Below are 18,869 nucleotides of genomic sequence, written 5' to 3'. Positions count from 1 at the left end.
TTGAGTAATGGGTACGGGATCGGCTGGATTTCTGCGTGCCAGGTTTATTGCTGATGCTAAGGGTTAAAAAGGGGATGGGGATGGGGACGAGGAGCAGCCCTCAGCCACACAAACACCCTCGCCTGCAGTGAGCTGGGGAAGATTTCCAGGTAACAAGCGAGCCTGAGCAGATCACAAACCACTCGTGTTTAGTTCAGGAGGAAAAGAAGTGGTGGTTGTCTTATAAATTATTCACCGGGCAGTAATAGCTTTGTTTTGGAGCTTTTCCATCCTGGGTTTCAGCTGGTGTTTCAGACAGCCTGTTCTGGTACAAACCCCAGGCACAGCCTCTGCTTTCCTCCCTCGCTGCCACTGCGACAGTGGCAGAGGGGTTGGGGGGGACCAGGTGCTGACAGAAAGCTGGAGCAGGGACCAAAAGCCTCGAGGTCTCTGCTGCTGGGTCCGGGAAGGGTTTTTGTTCTGACTTGAGCCTTGGTTCTGGAGCTCGGAGGCTTCCTGTGCTCCTCCCAGGTCCTGCGTTGGGACACGGTGGCAGCTGGGGACATCAGAGCCGCCCCCATACCCAGCTGCGTCCCTGCCCATGTGGCTCTGGCGGTTCCCGCAGATGCAGAGGTTGCGCTCTCGCTGAAAACCCTTTTCAGATGAAGCATCCTTCCTTTTTCCTCTACACAGCTACACGCCGCTATGCTTTTCATTACGACAGAATTAATATTGGCAAGAAGCGTCTGAAACCCCCAAAAAAGGGCTGGAAAAGGAGCTTGGGGGCAGCCGATCCTCCCAGAGGAGCGCCCGCAGCGGGAAGCATCGGGTGCCTGCAGGGAGCAGCTGTCCGGGGCTGGCTGCCAGCCCACGCCGTTTAATCACGGGCACGAGGGTAATTGGCTCCGTGTGTCCCAGCAGGACCTGCCGCCAGCCGGCAGTTTAGCCCAGATCGAGGCTGAGCACGGGAAAACAAAGGGGAAATTAATTCAGAAAGGTCCCCGGCTGCTGCCGCGCCTGGAATCTGGCTATCGATTGCAGCATCCCGGGGGCCCCGGGCACGCTTCCAGGCGGTGCCAGAGATAAAAGCACCGCGCGTGGCCAGCTGCAGCCTGCTCACCTCGCCCGGCCCCCTCTCTCCCCAGAAATAGGGGGTGCAGGGGGATGCAGGGTGGGTGCCAGGGCAGGTGGTGGACGGGCGTTTGCTGGTGTGCGTGGATGGGGTGAAAGCCCCGGGGAGTGGCACCACGCTGGGCAGGCGAGGCCAGCACGGTGCAAGCAGTGACTGTAGCCGTCAGATCTCTTCCACGGCTCTAGATTGATGCCAGAAGCTGTTTCCTGGAGCCGAATTAATCGTGTTAGTTTTCCTTGCGCTGAGCCTTTCTGAAACACCGTGAGAGCGAGATTTTCTTTGTCTCCTGCACGGGGCGGGATTGATGCAGGGCACGCAGCAGCGCCAGCCCCAGGCACCCAGTGAGGGGCTGGGAGCCGGCCAGCAGCACGAGATGCAGGCAGCGTGCGGAGGGGACGACTTACCCAGCCGGCACAGCCAAATTTGATTCGTTTATTGAGAAGGAAAAAAGAACAGCCACACAGACCTCAGGCAGCCGGTGCCGCGGGGATGAGCACAGCACAACGGAGCTGCGAGCTCATGCACCCCGAGGGCTGGATTCAGCAAACGGGAGGTGCAGAGGGTGCTAAAAGCAGCCCCCTGTTTTTTTGGAGCATGCAGGGAGCAGGGACATCATCCCACAGAAGGCTGAAATCCCAACAAATGAGAGCACCACTGCAAAACCTGCAGAGGTGCTGCAAACCAAGGCAGGAGCTGTATTGATCAGCAAAGGAGAAATAATGGCCCTAATCACAACAAGCCCGGTGTCGATAGAGCCGAGTTAATAATGCTTAGAGGGAGGGAAGGGAAGGTCGGGTGCACGTGAAAAATTGACTGCTGTCTTGTTAGGCCCCGGTGCCCGTATTATTAAATATAAACTTGGCAGAACACCTCAGGTAAGCCAGGGAACATAAATTATGGAAATTCATGTCCCAACTTCCTCCTGCATGGCATGAAGGGAAGCAGTGTAAGACCCAAAGTGCATGATAAAGAGAGGAGAAAGGGTAGGACCATTAAAAGGAACTACACATAAACTTAAGGGTTAGTGCATGCATAGATCAGGTCATAAATTAATTTAAATATCAGGACTGCTAACATCCTCTCACATAACCCTGGCCATAAAATTTCATCCAGATGCTCTTCTACGAAACCTTCACCTTTGTCTGAACAGCAGAATACCCTCCAGAAGGACAGCGAGGTTTGATTTAAAGGCAGTGCATAAGAGAAAAAGCATTATATCCGTAATGAGCTAATGCAAAACTCGTCTCTCCTATCCAGTATAAATGTATTTTATTTTACTTTCCGGAGAGATTGGTTGCTAAGCAGGAAGCTTCAAGTGAAAAAAATGCCCTTTGCTCATTAGGAGTAGAAAATCCAGAAAAGCAGTATGAGTGGAAGATCAAAACATGAACAATTTCAGGCTGGTGTTGCGGATTTGGAGGCAGAAAGAGCTTTTTCTTTAATATTTGCTTCTTTTCACGTTGGCCTGTTGTAGGTCTGAGAAGAGCCCTTACCTGTACATCCCACTGTGCGTCTGGTGGTGTTTTTTTTAAAGTTATCCCGGTGAGTTTCTGTGTAAGGCTAGCTTTCATCCTCAGCACCAGTGCCCTGCCACAAATCTCCAGCCCCCGTGGGAGCAGACCCCAGGGGCTGCCGCAGCACAGACCTGCTGCGGGAAGGAGCAGGAGGAGGGCTGCCGGTGTGTAGGCGAAATGTTCCAAAACTTTGTTGTCGTGCACGAATACCTGTGGGTTTTTTTCTCTTTTTAGCACGTAATTCCTGGCAAGGCACGTTGCTTTGTCAGCAGTGGGACTGCTGAAGCCTGGTTCCCCTGGCTTCATTCAGCATCCCGGCAGTGCTCACCTTGCCTCTCGATTTCTGCTCCATTTCAGCCCTCCCTGCACCAGGCGCTGGTTTCCACCTGTCCTCAGCTCCCTCCCCTCTTCCCTGCGGTGTTCCCAGCCCCTGAGCAGCAGCTGGGACAGAAGCACTGCATTTTGCAATTAGAAAACCTGTGAAAAGCCACACGTGTTCAGCTTTTGGACCTCCTGGAGCTCAGCCAGGGAGATGAAACATCGCCGTGGGAGCAGGGACGTTGTGTGAGCCCCAGCCCCATGGAGCTGCCCACCAGTGTCCCCTCTCCCTCGCAGGTTTTCAAGGGGAAGGTCAATCCCGTTTGCCACGGGACACTGGTATCCCAGTAAAGCCCAAAGCCCAGAGTACAGTCCCGCAGGGTTATTTCCTAGAGCAGCTCCCTGCAAAGCTGCCCCCAATTTACGATGTAAAAGCCTTAGCAACGTTAGCTGGAAATTTTTCAGGCAACTGTTCGGAGTGTAAATGTTTGCTTAGCTCGCTTGTGCCTGGCTGTCTCTGTAAGATCTCATTTTCCTTGCCTGCTTGGAACAGGGTGACCACGATTGCTGGAGCCTTAAAATAACGTCTCTGTTAGCTGCCGCTCATCACACCTCCTCGCTGTAGCCTGATTTCCAAAGGAAACAAGGCTTCTGCCATCGCCTCGCCTCTCTGCCTCTCCACCCCACAAGTGGTTCCCAGCCCTGCTGGCCATTTCCAGTGCGCTTTGTCGCCGGGGCAGAAGTCCCAAAGGCAGCGGAGAGGCGAGGGTGGAAGGCTTCACGCTGGCACTGCCCAGCCGATGAGCGGCTTCCCTAATAGCAGTGTTTTAATGCCTGACAATTCCCGAGGAGCTCTCACACCACTCGCTTGGCATGGAGCGAGAGTAATCTTATCAGGGACCCCTCGCTAAGCTGCAGTGTTAATCAGCGCTGAGATTTATCCCTTCCAGAGCAGCATGCTACAATTAACTCCGGCATGCAAGGCGCTGATTGCTGGGGCCAGCCTGGAGGCTGGGCTTGCTCGGAGACCTGGCAGGGACCTCGCAGTGTTTTGGCACACTTTGTGTTTTATTTGTGGGCAAGAAGTGCTGGTCAGGGCTGTTCTGCCATGGTCTGGTCTCCCTGACAGCCCATTCCTGGGTGAGCAGGAGCATCCTGCAGCTCAAGGATCATTTTAATTACTCAGCAGTGGATAATCACCAGGCATTGCCGCTCTCACCTTGGTGTTTGCTTCCTTTCTTGTTGCTCGCACTCAAACCCTCACTGCTGCATAACAGAGGGGGAAAAATGTGCAAATGTCTCTTTATTCAACAGATGGCTTGAAAAAAAAAAAAAAGAAAAAGAAAAAAAAAAAGAAGAAGGCTTAGCCCTTGTTTTAAGGATGCTTCATATGGCAGAGCTGGAACACATGGTTACCTTTCATCACTTCTGTCAAGCTCGAGGCTGGGCTAGGAGCTGGCACCCCCCTCCCCACTGCTGGATGCCTGCCTCCTGCGAGCAGCGTGGAGAGCCTCCTCTGTCCCTCCTCTCCTTCCCGATGCTTTCCCTCTGCTCCGTGTCACCCCGAGTCTGTTCTCTGTGATGCAGAAAGCCTCTCAGCAGCGCTTGTTTGCGTCTCAGGTTATTTCTTGTCCTTGTGCCATGCCACATCCGGGGAGGGAACTTTTTTGTGGTTGCCCAAGGAGGAAGCAGCCCCCGGCAGGGGCTGGGGTAGCTCAGGGCTGGTGGCCTCACACCCAGATTTATTGTGTTGGGTCAGACAGAGCGTGACATGCTGCAAGGCTGGGTCTGCCTGTGCCAGGATGGGGCAGAGTTTGCTCAGTGACCTAGGAAAACAAGCATTGAGCAGAGCCCAGAGCCAACCAGCGGGTGCTGGGAATCTCCCGCGGTTAGAAAACAAGCAAATGAAAATGGCTTTAATGCTTCTCACACTGCGTGGGCTGAAGTGGTTTTAAAATGGGCTTGGTTGGCCCTGGATGTGGTAAATGAGTTGTGAGCCCTGGAGGGGCCATGGCAGGAGCAGCAGGCATGGGGGCACTGGGAAGGGGACGAGTGCTCCGTCTGGAGGTGGCTGCCTCTTCCCCCCGGGCTGGGCACTTCTGGAGAACATCCACAGGGATTCAGGAGCCAGAGTTTGTGCTGCTGGGCTCGTCCTTTCCACGAGGAGCCCGAGGTGTGAAGCTGACAGCTCTCTAGGAGGAACAAGGCATGGGGCAGTCCCCGTGCCTGTCGCTGGCCTGTGCGGTGAGGTTTTATGCGGTGCTCACTTCGTGGCTGTTTTTTTTCCTCTCTTTAAAGCAAAGACCTTTTTTAGCGTGCGAATAAATGCTCTCCTAAAACAGAAGACGCCATCTGCTCCTAGGCACAAATTGAATTTTCCAAAGGGTTAGGTTTAAATAAGATCCACGGGCTCAGAGCAGTGGCTGAGGGGGCCCGTAATGGGTTTTCGCCCCTTCTGCAGCTCGCTGTAAGCAGATGCCTCGGTGTATGGGAGGGCGACGTGGTGCCTGCAGTGACACAGGGGCTCTGGCAGCTGGAGGCTACACAGACTCCCCGAGCTCCCCAGGGCCTGATGTTTAATCCTGGACCTTGTAGGTAGGCGTAGAACACCGGGATGCTCACAAATTATCTGGACCCTGCAGGGAGCGCACGGTGGCTTTCCCCTCTTTCATCTTCCTTAGAGGAGTCGGCAGGCGGGGAGTCACAGCTGCAGCGAGGCCCGGAGATCTGTCGGGTAATCTGCAGCAAGGACGTGCACGTGGCTCTTTCTTCCTGTGTGGGAGCTAAATCTCCAGCCAGCTCACCAGTTCCCCCAGTGCGAGCCCTTCAGAGCACTGGTCGGCACCAGGCGAGCTGCCTCGCCCTCACGCGCTGTGCCTCTCTTGCCTTCCAGCCGCTGGTGTTGCTGATGGAGTGGCCTGAAGCCACCAACTTCGCCTGCCTGATCGCAGGCTACTGCCGTCTCCTGGTGGACTCCAAGAAGATGATATTCTCCAGGCCCCCCAGCCAGCCCCCGCCGCCTCAGATTATCAAGGCAGGTACGGTTCAGCCTCTGCTTTCCCTGCGAGCCCCTTCCCAGCCACCTCCCTCCGCCTAGGGCCCTGCTGTGGTAGGAAGGAGGTGGTTCCTGTGGGATCTCCCCTCTGTCCTGTCCCCCTGTGGCACCAGCAGCCCCTCTGAGCAGCAGAACGAGGCCTGGCTTTGCAGAAGCTCTCACTTAAACCGGCATGAGCTTGCAGACACAGTCCCTGCCTGTACATTGGCCGTTTCTGCCAGCTCTGAAAGTGTGGCTACTGTGCTAATGTCCTACATCAGGGGGAAATTTGGGTGTGTGGGCTTTCCAGGCGCCCTGCCTGCTCCAGGCACAGCAGCTAAGGACAGGTTGTGTCCCACCAGGCACTGATGCTCTGTTCCTTGAGGACAGATTTTGGCTGTCAGTCACCTTCAAAATGATCAGTTATCGTCGAGAGGGATTTCAGAGAGGAGCCAAGCCTGAGTTATGTGCCATTACTCCGTGCAGGGTGTGCATATTGAGTACGTTTGGTACAGGGAAATAGCAAGTACAGGCTCAGTGGCTGGAGGTGCTTCCTGCTGCACAGTGTGCGGAGGCCGGAGATGCTCTCCCTGCTTAGCCACGAGCTGTGAGGGGCCTTCAGTTTAGCTGGTGGGGTGCTAAAACTGTCCCCTGGAGATGGGTGTAGTCAGAGGAGGTGCCAAGAGCTAGCAGGGCCCCTGGGGAAAGGACCTGGTGTCTCTGAGGTGTGAGGAGGGCACCCGGACACGGAGCTGGCACCAGCGGGAGGACGCGCTCGGGAGGAATCGGGAAGGCACCTCCAGCACCCTCAGCACGCCCAGGGAAAGACCTGGCAGGTGATGTTGCTGTGAGTATATGAGCATGGTTCCCTGTGCGTCTTCACCCGCGCATCTCACGGACAGCCGCCACTGTGCTCTCTGCTCTGCGTGTCCTGCACAAACCCAGCCCCGTTTGGTGTGAGTGAAGGGTGCCTCCAAACCAAGCGGTGTCATCAGTGCCCTCCCTCCCCTCACACTACAAGGCATGGCCTGAACCACAGCGTGTCGTAGCTCTTGCCCTTTATTGACAGTCCCACAAAACCAATGTCACTCTGCGTGGGGACTGGAATGAGCGTGAAGGGGAGTGACAGTGCGGTAGCACAGTGATGGAGCACTGGATCCGTGCTCTCCATACTGAAGAGCTGGCCCCTCTCTGGGTGGCCTGGGCTGTCCTCAGGGGCACAGTAAAAACCCCTCTGGCCAGCAGAGTGAAGCAGACCCAGTACACTCAGCCCAGCTGCTCAGGCATCGTCCAGGAGGGGTGAATTTAATTAGTGTTGAGAAAACAAAGGCTGCACATAGTTGTGGTCGTGCCACGGCTCCAGGCTGAGCTGTCAGGAGCTGAGCAGATCACCAGGAGCTGGGGCTGCCAGTCGTTAGCACATCTCTGCAGGAACGATAAGAAAGCCCCACTGGGATGAATCAAGTTCCCCCAGCCTTTGACTTCCCAGGCTGCAGGCAGGCCGTGCCAGAATCTTAAACATGCCATCAAGCCCTGGCCTGCGCTTTCTGCCTAGAAGCGGAGTACATCCATCTGCCTGGAGGCCCATTAAACCCTGCTGCCGAGCTGCAGTCCTGTTTAGAAATGCACGCTCCGTCCAGATGCTGTCAGTTAAGTCCCTCAAATCCCTCTCTCGGCATTTCCCTGCGGAGCCGCATGCCAGACCCCTGCCACAGCTGCACGGACGATCGGCCTTCCTTGCCCCTTCTTCCCCCGCACCCTGCAAGCACCATGAGCAGAGCAGCGCCCAGGTCGCTGTCTCAGCTCTTTGCCAGGACTTTCTCTTCCAGAGAAAGCAGCTGGATTACCCATTTTATGGTTTTGGCCGCATTCAGAAGCAGGCCCTGATTCGACATGGGCAGCCAACAAATGCCAGCGTTGGCGGAGGCTGGCGTACATGAGCTCTGGCCAGCTGCAGGTCTGCACGGATGATCCTTTCTCCTCTACCCTGGTCCGTGCAGCCCGTTGCCGAAGGTGTCTTCCCAGCACTCGGTCACCCAGCTGGTGTTCCTGAGCACCAGTACGTCCATAAACGAGAGAGAGATTGTTTAGATTAGTTTTTTAGCATTGCAGGTGATGAACAGTATAATACAAACGTGTGTTTTGGGAGACAAATTGTCCAATTTGTTGAGCTAATGAATTTAATTAGGATTTATTTGATTTAATTTACACTTTGTAAGATGGAGCCTGCATCCCCCTGGCACCCGTTCTCGGCACAGCTGTACAATTCAGCCTGTAATGCAGACAGACACCCCTCTGGAGGGCCGGACCACTGGCCAGAAGCTCAAGCGATATTTCAGCTGCTTGCCTTGCTCAGGGAGTGCCAAGAGGAGGCTATCCCAGGGAAATGCTTAACAAGGAGCAGAGCATTAGTGCACCGTGCTTAGCAGCCTTCTCTGGACTCGCTGAAGAAAAGGCTGAGTAAAACGGCTTGGTATGGCCAATGTTATGCACAAATGGTGACAGTAATTCCTTCTTGCCATGTCACTGCCGTTAAATGGCAGGCTGAGGCTGAAGGTCCTCGTACATGCGTGCAGCCGTGCTGCTCCCGTTACCCTCTGAGTCTCACCAGTCGCTTGCGAGGCAGCACCTGCATGCCCAGGTTTGGGGACTGGCTGTGCTGGGCAGCCCTCCTCCTGCCTCCCAGCAAGGGATCTCGCTCCCGCTCTCTGTTGCTGCTGTGCAGCACCGAAACAAGATGTTTGCTTAGGTAGCCAGCCTGGATGGAGTCCAGCTGGGAGCAGAAAGCAAGCTGATGCAGTTAGGAAACAGACCTGTCAGGAAAGGTTAAAGGAATTTGCTGCGTCTAGTCTAAAACCGAGGCGGGTAGGGAGAGGGAGAGGGAGGAACAACATGATCTTGCTGGTGTCTAAAGGCTGTTGATAAAAGGGCAGCGACTGGTTGTGCTGCAGGTGCAGGCTGTTAATGATCTAATTCCTAGCCAAAAAAAAAAAAAGAAGATGGGGGAAAAAATAAAAAGTCAGAGTCAATGCTTATAAATGTCATAATATTTAACTGTATAAAATTTATATGATTGAGCTCTGTAACACGTTATCATTTTGGAGACAAGGGAGGCAGTGTGCTCAGTCAGCGCGCTGTGGGGCTGCTGCTGGCTGCAGCTCGGCTGCTCCCACACCCCAGGGAGCCACCCCGCAGGCTCTTCTGGCCGCAGCCATCACATTGCCCCAGCATCACGTAAAGGCCTCACTAAACCGCTTCCAACAGCTCTTTGTGAGTGGGAATCCGTTCTTTATTGATTCCGGAGAAAAGGCACGTTCGCTCCTTCGACCTGCGCGGGCTCTCCTCGAGCTGCAGAGCAAGGAGCTCGCAGCAGGAGGCTGGGGGGCAACCCCAGGAGGCTTGGTGTGGTGTCCCTCAGGCCATGAGCCTTTCCTCAGCGAGGAAGCCAAGGCAGGTGCTGGGCGTGCGAAGCCTCCATCAGTGCCGTGTTTGTGCAGGGCTGAGGGCAGAGAGCACATGGACGTTCCTGCAGGGCGGGCGGCAGCTTTCCCATCCTCTTCTCCCCTCTCCCCGGCGCTGCTCGTGACGCTGTGTTGTGCTTTCGGTTTAGATTACATCAACGCACACAACCTCCACCGGCCCGCGGGGCACACGGGGAAGAAGGAGAGCGGGTTCGTGGGTGGCCCCGCCGCCAGCCCCGCCGAGGGCCGGGCTCGAGCAGCCAGGGCCTCGGACTCGGAGCTCGTCAGCTTTTGCTACCTGCACATGCGAGAGCAGAGAAAGGAGAGGGAGAGCAGGACGGACATCAACGAAAACCTGATCTTTTTCGAGGAAACTCGCCCCAGGACCAAATCCGACCCCACCTCCAAGAGCTCCGGCCAAGGCTACAACGGGGCTGCCAACGAGCGTGACCCGGACGGCCTCGACCGAGAGCGGCACGCCAGCCGGGCACGGGCGCACACCATCGACACCCACCCGCGGGGCGACGCCGCCCACTTCTACTGCGAGTCCTGCCAGGCCAAAATCAAGAGCCGGCTGGCCCTGCGCAAGGCAGGCAAGCCCGGCGGGGCCCGCGACAACATGGTGGACCTGATGTCTCTTCCCCCTCCCGGCAGCGATGAGGAAGAGGACGAGACGACGGCCCTGCTCCCCGCCATCGCCGCCCCCCCGCCCGGCTTCCGCGACAACAGCTCGGACGAGGACGACCCCAAGCGCCGGGCGGCGGCCGCCCAGGGCCAGGAGCAGGGCCGGCACCTCTGCGGCATCCTCTACGACGAGATCCCCGTCACGCTGATAGACAGCGTGCAGACGCGGACGGTGCGGGACCATGCCCAAGAGCTGGACGATGCCCTGGTGTCCACCCTGCAGGCGCTGGAAGCCCTGGCTGCTTCAGAGGATTGTCCGCATCCCCCGCCGCAGCAGACAGCAGGTAGTGGAGCGGCCGTGCCTTTCTTTTTCCCCGCAGCCTTTCTTCCCCTATGTGCATCCTCCCCTTTATTCTCCTCCTCCCGTCCTTGGCTGCAGCCTGCTGCAGGACAGCCCTGAGGCCCCTCTCCCTGGCCTCGGCCGCCCTGCTCGCTGTGGCGGAGCAGCTCTTGCCATTTTTCCCTTCTTGCTCCAGAGAACTCCCTGCAGCCCTGCTCTCGCTGACACTGGAACCCTTCCCAGGACCTCTTCCTGGGCCAAGAGCTGAATTGAGCTAGCAAGCCAGCTCGGTGCTGACAACCGATCTCTTAAATGTGTTAACTCCTAGCTGGGAGAAGAGTCACTGAATTTTCTCCAGTGTGATGCTGTGTCCTGCCTTCCTAGGACCCTTCTGTTGCCCTGGGTTCCTCTCTCCTCCCCATAGTGGTGTGGCACGAGCATGATTGTGGGGTTTTCTTTGTGTTTCTCCGTAGGTCTCATTGTCCTGGCCGCCATCACACCTGAGTCATCCTTGGATTCTGGCCACGAGACCAACTCCTCAGAGCTGACTGACGTCTCGGAGATGGTCTCCGCTATGAAGCAGCATCAGAACGCAGCCTACTTCCTCGCTCAGCACATCAACAAAGAAAACCTCCTGGCCAGAAAGGACTTGCCTTTCCGAATCCAGAGCTGCGCTGCCCAGGCTGTTCTCACCACGCCATACGCCCTCAACCGCCAGGAGCCAAACTCTGCGTTGAAGCCAGCTTTCTCTCACCAAAGCCCCAACCTTACCAACTGCAAGAGCAAACAGGAGCAGCAGAACGCTGAGCGGAGCTACGGCTCGGCTGTCCAGCCGCTGCTGACCCCCCAGCTGAGTGAGCAGAACAGGGGGGCTCCAGCGCCAGGCTCTGAATGCAAAGGCGCAGGCCACACGAAAGCTGCCTTTGAGGTATCTCTGCATGCCACAGCAGCCCCGAGCAGGGAGCAGGCGCAGGATCTACAAGAGAAGATGCCCAGAGAGGTCAAGCCGAGCCCCAAGCTCCTCCCAGATCAAAAGAGCGGCGTGACCACAGCCATCATTTCAGCTGCTCTGCAGCAAGTGGCAAATGCACAAGGCTCGGCTCCCCAGGCAGCAGCAGCCTCAAAAGAAGACAAGAACGTGAATGGGACCAGCAGCTGTGCATCAGCCAGCAACAAGCCCTTGAAACTTAAAGGAAGTCAACAAACTTCAGAGCCATTATGCAACTGCCAGCAGCAGCAGCAGCAACTCTCTCAGCAGCAGCATAGTGAGGTTTCCTCAAGTCCTACAGAAGCTCACAGCAGTAAGGCTGAAGCTTTCCACCTCACCTCAACAGGTGAGGAAGTGATGCCCGGTAAGACTTTTGCCTCTAAAAGCTACCAGCAAAAAGTGAGTCGAGATGCCCCAGGAAAAGCAGCGTGTGGAGAAACAGGTCAGAAGGCAGGTGGGGAAACCATGAACCTCATTTTTCAGAAACACGCGGCTCCTTCAAACCAAGCAGAGAAAACGCAACAGGAAAGTTCAGCCAAAAGCTTAAAAGTTGAGAGTAGCAATCTGCACTCTCCGTCACCTCTTAGCACTTTCAGGAGCGCCAGCGAGGATTCCAAGGGGCCGATCCAGCTAGTGCCCAGGTCTGAGAGCCTGCAGATCAGCACCGTGCCTTCCAAAAAAGTAGAAAAGGTCCTGGAGGTGACCCAACCTGATATTGATGTCCCAGCTAAACCCAAAGCTCCCAAAGCTCCCTTCAGGTTCAGGAACCTGTTCTCTGCAACGTTTCCTACCCGGCTGAAGAAGGAGACGGACGAGCGGCAAGCCCAGCTGCAGAAAGTGAAGCAGTACGAGCTGGAGTTCCTGGAAGAGCTGCTCAAGCCAAAGAGCAAAGGGGACCTCCCACCACAGGAGTACCTACACCCTCCCGCTCCTGGACGCTGCAGCTGCCAGCTCAGGAGCAGTCCTGTCCAAAAAGTCCCCGGGATGTCCAGGGAGCAGAGGCGCAGCTGTGACTGCAAGCGGATCTGTAGGGGGGTGAGGCCACCCATGGTGATGCCAGAACTGGAGAGGCAAGGGAGGGATAAAGTTGTCGATGACCAGAAGCAGGCAGAAGCCATTAGGCTGACAAGCATGAGCAGCCCTTCCAAAGGCAAACGGATACGATCGACGAGTTTAGAGTCCAGGGACTACCGGTCAGATCCAGAGAACAGCATGTCGTGTTTGACAACCTGTGCTTCCCGAGGGGAATGCATGGGTGCTCCACACTATAAGAAGCTCTTGCGCCGCTACAGCGTTAGTGAATTGGATAAGACTGATAGGACATCCCTGTCCTCTGACATCTACCAAAACATCTATCCGGCCAAGCAGAAAGGCCCTCAGAAAGAGCCTGAGCCCAGCATCCTTTGTCCCGTTTTGAAGAGCAAAATCCAGGAAGCTACAGGAGCGGCCGATCCGTCCTATGTCCAAATAGCACAGGAGAAAAAGAACCAGAAAGGTTCGGCGGTGTTCTCTGTCCAGGAGGAGCTGTATCCCAGTCCCGCAGAGCTGCGGGATGAAGACATGGAGGACGAGAAGTGCTGCTCCATCCGGTACTGCTTCTACTACAGGAAATGCGATGTCGCAGACGACGGGAGCGAGAAAGATGAGCTGTCCTACTCCATCCCCATGCAGATACTGCCGGGAATGAAGCTGGACAATCAGATGGTCCCGGTCATGAGCAGGACCCTTCAGGTCCTCGATGCTACAGCCTGCAGCAGTCCCAATGACAGCCAAACCCAGGAAATAGATTTAAGGACCTCCACTTTTGAGGGGAGCCTGGCAAAGATCAACACCCTCCGGGGCCATGCCTACAGCTTGCCCAACGGCTTTCTGCAGGTGCAGCTGGACACCAACGAGCTCCTGACTATCCTGCGGCAGTGCGTGGTGAGCCCCGACGTCCGGGACTGCAAGCCCTACATCTCCCAGCTGGCCGAGTACAAGCAAGAGCTCGCCCTCAAGTTCAAGGAGTTCCGGGCGTCGTGCCGCCGGGTGGCAGCCGTTGACAAGAGCCCTACCCACATGCTCTCCGCCATCACGAGCAGCTTCCAGGTGCTAAGCAGCCTCATCGAGACGTTTGTGAGGCTGGTGTACGTCGTGCGCTCCGAGTCCCAGCGGCAAGAGCTGCTGGCCAAGGTGGAGGAGGTGGTGAGAAACTACACGTTCCTCCTGCGGGCTGCCGAGGAGTCCACGGCCAGAACGCTGAGCCACCAGCAGACAGTGGAGCAGCTCGCCCGCCAGTCGGCCACGGTGGCCACCGTCATGAGCACGCTCACGCGCTCCCTGAAGACGCTGATCAATAAGTAAACCAGCTCCCAAAGCCAGCAAGCCAGCGTGTGCCGGGCCGTGTCGGTGGTTCTCGCGTCGCCTGAGTCCGGCCAGGACGTGTGTCTGCAGGGAAAGCCCCCGCCCGGTGGGGTTTGCAGCGGAAAGGACATCGTTTTATTTCTCTGCAGAAGGGATGGTTGTGGTGGTGGTGTGGTGAAAGGTGAAGTCGTGCCCTGACGCAAGCTGCGCAGCCAGCTTGCCGGGGGTCTCAAGCAGCTGCTCTGCTTGCTCTCCCATGCTGGCTTGGCAGTGACTGGCTTGGCCGGGACGGAGGCACGGTCACCCCGTCCCCACGCTAGTCTGGTTCCGTGTGGTTTTGGGCCTCCCTCGTGCAAAGCCCCAACACCGTCTCCCTTTGCCACGGGGCGTGCTGGCCAGCAGGAACTGAGGGGAGATCTCCCGGCTTCACTCGGGCAGGGGTCCAGCTGGAGCCAAACCAGTGTCTTGCCACGTAAACAGATCTTCTGCCTCCGGGGTCTTCCTGGCCCCCAAATGCAATGTTGTGAGCAGCAGAAGGCATCTCTGGGGTGCAACACCCTGCTGCTGTGCTAGGGCTTGGGAAGCCCTAGCACGGGGAGGATGCAACGATCCTGGGACAGGGCTCGGTCCCCCTCACAGGCTCTCCTCTCACAGCTCACGCAGCGATGCCCCTGTCCTGAGCACAGGCACTGCCTGCGCAGAAGGCCACAGCTCAGCGCGTGGGAGCAGGGAGCCATTCGCCGTCCCCTGCTGGGTGGCCACGGCCATGTTAGAAAGCCCGCAGAGACCCGGATTGACCTGTGACCACTGCAAGCCAGAAGCTGGGCTGGCAGCTCAGAGGAGGCCTCTTCCGCGCCATTCTCCAGAGGTCAGGTCCACGCCTCAGAGGCTCAGCCCAAACCCTCTCCTGCTTCCGTTCACAGTGCCCGTAAGAGAGGAGCCCCAGCTGAGGTTGGTCTGAACCGAGGCTTCCTCCTGAGCCAGGCAGTGCTACTGCCATCTGCCAAAGGAGCTGCCCTCCTTGCCAGGGGGCCGGGATCCTTTTTCTGTCTCCACTGGACTGACTGACTGCCATGAGAAGCGTTATTTCGTACGTGGTGGTTATTTATTTGGAGTTGGGTTAGTTTTTGGTTTGTTTTATTTTTTATTTTTGTTTGGTTTGGTTTGGTTGGTTGGTTTGGGTTTGTTGTTTTTTTTTTTTTTTTTCTTCCAGGTGAATGGTAAAACGATTCCTAATTGTTTCCCTCCACGCCCCAAGGTTCCCGTTCCTCCTCCCAGTCTCGCTCCTAGACATCATCAATCAGACCGCCTTAACCGGTGCTTCAGCGCCCTCGCCTCCCTCCGAAGAGAAAATGCAAGGTTCCACAAGGTTGCATTGCCCTGACAGTGCCACCCCCTGCACTTCACGCACACGGGGGGGCCAGGGCTGCGGGGCTCCCCGCGCCTCCCCCCTGCACCATCTCCAGCTGGAAGGGGAGATCACGGCGGGAGGGAGGGGGGTTGGCAGACCCCACAAGCTTTGCCCCATCGCTGCCTGAGCGCGTGGGGCTGATCAGGGATCTCCGTGCGATCAATCACTTCCCATCTCTATAATTATTTTATTATTTTTTTTTAATAAGTACGCACATTTGAAATCTCTTGTTCTTCCATAAGAGTTATGGAAACGCACAACGTGCTTTTAACACGCGCATCCTCTACTGAGTGCAATAACGTCCCCCGGCCCGCGGCTGTCCCGGACTTTGGCTGTTGCTGTCAGCAAGGCAGAGAGGATCCTGCTGTGTGGACAGAGCGCCCTCCTGCCCCCTGCTTTCAAGAACCATGTAGCAAATATTCGGTGGAAGAGCCAATTCGGATTTCAGCCCGTGGTGGGCAAAGCCTGTTGTAATGCTGAAGGCCGACTGGGAGCTGTGTTTTTCTGTTCCCCGTGAATTATCTGTTATGAAACTCTGAGTTTCCTCAAGCTCCCTGTTATGCCTAGATCATTTCTCCATAAATCTCTCAGTCTAATACAGAGGAAAATTTTTTTATTGTCTGTATATAGTATATATAAAAATATATAAATTATATATATACACAAATTTATGTCTTGTTTTACAAACAAGAAAGATTAAATATATTAATCTTAATATCCAAACTAGCACTTTGTGTCTTTTTTTTTTTTTAAGAACTTGGAGATGTGGCTGTTCCTAGCCGTGTGAGCACTGCTCACAAGCAAACCCCTTATTTTTGTTGCTATAGAAATACACGCGTCTGCACACAGGAAGGGTTAAGGGCTCCGCAACGTCACTGGACCGCACAGCAGTGAAGTAACAGCCTCTGAAGGAAGCCACGAAGCAGCAGGTTTGAATCGAGCTGTTTCACTTGGCACTGTTTCATGCCATTAATTTGATTAATTCCCCTCCAGGAGGGGCATGCATCCAGCAGCACCGACCCCTCACCACCAGCTTTGGGCGCTGCGGTCGTGCTGGAGGAAGCAGGGTGCTGCCACTGCCCCCAGGACACCCTCGTGCCCCTAAAGGACATGTTTTCAGCCCAGATTCAACCTCTGTCTGGCATCTACTGCTCTGCCTGGGAAGAGGTGGCAGGGGGAAGTCCGAGCTGTGCAAACAGTTTCCTAGCTACAGGTGATGTTTCCAATACCCCGTTTCCTCTGGGGATGTGGTTCGACTGGCACAATGAAACGCTCTCTGTTTATCAGGGAGGAAGGCGTTGATGTGTGCCCTCTGTATACCCCAAAGCCTCCAGGAGCTATAAAAGCCAAGTCTGATAAAGATCCAACATACAAAACATTAGGAACTGGGCCATTTTCTGTATGGGGGTTGAATGTGTTGTCTAAAGCAAAGATAGCAGCAGTCTCGGCTCACGCACTTTCTCTGTGCCTCCAGGCTGGTTATTTTAATCTGCATCACACCATTTCCCATGCTGAAATAACCAATGATGCTTGACACTGCCTGGGACAAAACACCTATTTATAAAGCTGGGCATGGCTCAAAAAACTGGGAAAGCCAAGAGGTTTTTTAACAACACGCAGAGCCCGAAAACGTTATTGACAGCAGGCACTTTAATCAACAATTTTGGAGCTGATGCTGAGTTCGCTTAGTACCATCTAGTGGGCAATCGGCCTCCCAGTGGAAGGGAATTAGCTCTTCACAACACAGTTATTATTTGTACAGCAGCGATGATAGGTGCTCCGGGGACGGGCAAATGTCCCCGTCTGAAGGGAGGAGCTATGCTCCTACAGACCCCAACAAGATGAATCCCTGCCTTTATTACTGTGCTGATCTTTCCAGCATTGTCCCTGTGGCCTCGCTGTGTTAGGCACTTGTAAAGGCTCCTGAAGGCAATGGTGCAGGTAACATTTTCTAGTTAATGGTTTTGAATCACAGATTTTTGAAAAATCTGTCTCAGTGACACAGCACAGAGATTTTTTTTTATTTTTTTTTTCACCCAAACCTACTTCCCTTTTCACTCTCCAGCCAGTTTATCTGCCTGTTCTTACAGAGCAGCAGCACTTCTCCAGGTTGAAACCACTGCCCCCCAGCAAAGTGTATGGCGCTCAGCAAAGGACAATATTGCTTTCCAGGGGTGCGTGCCCAAAGATAAATATGATTTTCTCTGCTCCCTCCCACCAGAGCAGCCTGCCTGAGCCCTACTGTGAGCCCAGCAGGCTGTGCTGGCCCCAGGGCCGTGCCTGGGGGAGCTGCCTTCTCGCACTGCCCTTGCTGTGACTTTTTCACCCTGCAGTTACAGCGGGAGCAGTTTCCCAACCAGCCTTTATGGCTCCCCAGCTGCCATTAAGGCTGATCAGCCACACTGTGCGTGTGTGACCATCAGTGTAATCGCACCCATGTAACCTTCCTCCCTCTCTTAATTGTCTCTAATTTATTTCTACTCCCTTTGAGTCCTGACCAGGACAGTGGATTAAAAAAGGAACAAAAATCGGGCTCCTGCTGTTCCCTCTCATGCTCACAAGAAAAACGAGAGGCCTGGCTCTCAGGGGTCCTGTCTCAAGGCATGGGATGAAGCTGCAGACCTTCAGCAGCATGTCCGAGATACATTTGGATGTAATGGGTTCTGTCTTTGGACTTTACTGGTCACTCTCAGCTGGAGATGACCATCAGGTACCATGGCTCAGAGCACCCCGCAGCCAAACCCCGCATCCATCGGGATTTCTCTCCCTCTCCAAAGTCACAGCTCCACAACAGGGACTGCAGCAGGCCTGGGTACAACAGTGGGGTGAGCTGAATAGCTGAGCCCCACAGCTGCTGTCATCACCCCTACATGAAGATAAATGATTAACATCTAAGTTTTATCCTCATTCTGCCTTCATTCCTGCGTAAGTTATCCTAATAAATTCCCAGGTTAGGCAGTGGTGGAGCTGCCTGGGACACCCATGGCTTTAACTGGACAACAGAAAAGTCCGCATGGAAAGCCAGTATTACCTACTTCTCTGCTCCTTATACAGTATGTATTAAAATGGTCTGTACACATCATAGGAAGCTGATTTCCAAAGGTGTTTTTTGTCAGGCTCTGTAATTCCATACTGGGACGTTAGCAGACAAGGAGCCTGCACAGGATATGATGTCCCAGCCCAGCAGAGATGCTGCCCCTTGCTGCCACCTGCTCCTCACGATAAGGAGCAAACAGAGAGGGTGTTTTTCTGCAGCTGAACTATAAAACCATTAAAAGGCAAACACACTGTGTTAAAAGCAGCAGAAAACCCAGTGCTGCCTCTCTGGATGCATGCCCTGAGGTTAGGCTGGGGACAGAGATTAAAGGGCTGTGGACATGCAGGGGATCAATGCACGCAGCCCGGAACACTTCACAGGGCTCCAATAAATTACACTTTGAAAAGCACCTTGAAAATATTCCTAAGTCTAAACTGTTTAAGCAAAAGGGGTTTTGGTGAAGAATATTCACCTCTTGCTGGAGCAATTGGACCCCATCCTCATATTTTCAACCAGGCAGGTAGTAATAGCATGTTAAAAATGAGAAATGTATGCAAAGGGACCGGACAGCTCTTTAAAGACCTTGTAATTCATAAGTCCATGCTGTTTCTTATGGAGGCTTGATAATACTAATTTTTTTCCACTGTTTATGCTGACAAATGGTGGCTGTGCTCTGGTTGGGGTGTGT

At 54.8% G+C, this 18,869-nt stretch overlaps 1 protein-coding gene across 3 annotated transcripts in view; it reads left to right on the top strand.

Annotated features, from left to right (window-relative positions):
* Positions 1-15,944, top strand: part of FRMPD3 (FERM and PDZ domain containing 3) — a 41,236-nt gene extending 25,292 nt beyond the window's left edge. For 2 of the 3 annotated variants that reach the window (XM_082770507.1, XM_082770508.1), the window contains 3 exons: positions 5,837-5,981; positions 9,588-10,406; positions 10,876-15,944. In XM_082770507.1, coding sequence (XP_082626633.1) covers positions 5,837-5,981; positions 9,588-10,406; positions 10,876-13,733 — 3,822 coding nt within the window. In that variant the 3' untranslated portion in view covers positions 13,734-15,944. Of the gene's footprint in view, positions 1-5,085; positions 5,188-5,836; positions 5,982-9,587; positions 10,407-10,875 lie in introns of those variants that run through there. The other variant, XM_082770509.1, reaches the window with a different exon arrangement.
* Positions 15,945-18,869: the final 2,925 nt, after the last annotated feature.

Source organism: Aythya marila (genome assembly GCF_965140915.1).
Source record: "Aythya marila genome assembly, chromosome: 13".
Taxonomy (NCBI): Eukaryota; Metazoa; Chordata; class Aves; order Anseriformes; family Anatidae; genus Aythya; species Aythya marila.
Note: the sequence above shows the minus strand (reverse complement) of the source record. Positions and strands in the feature narration are given on the sequence as shown.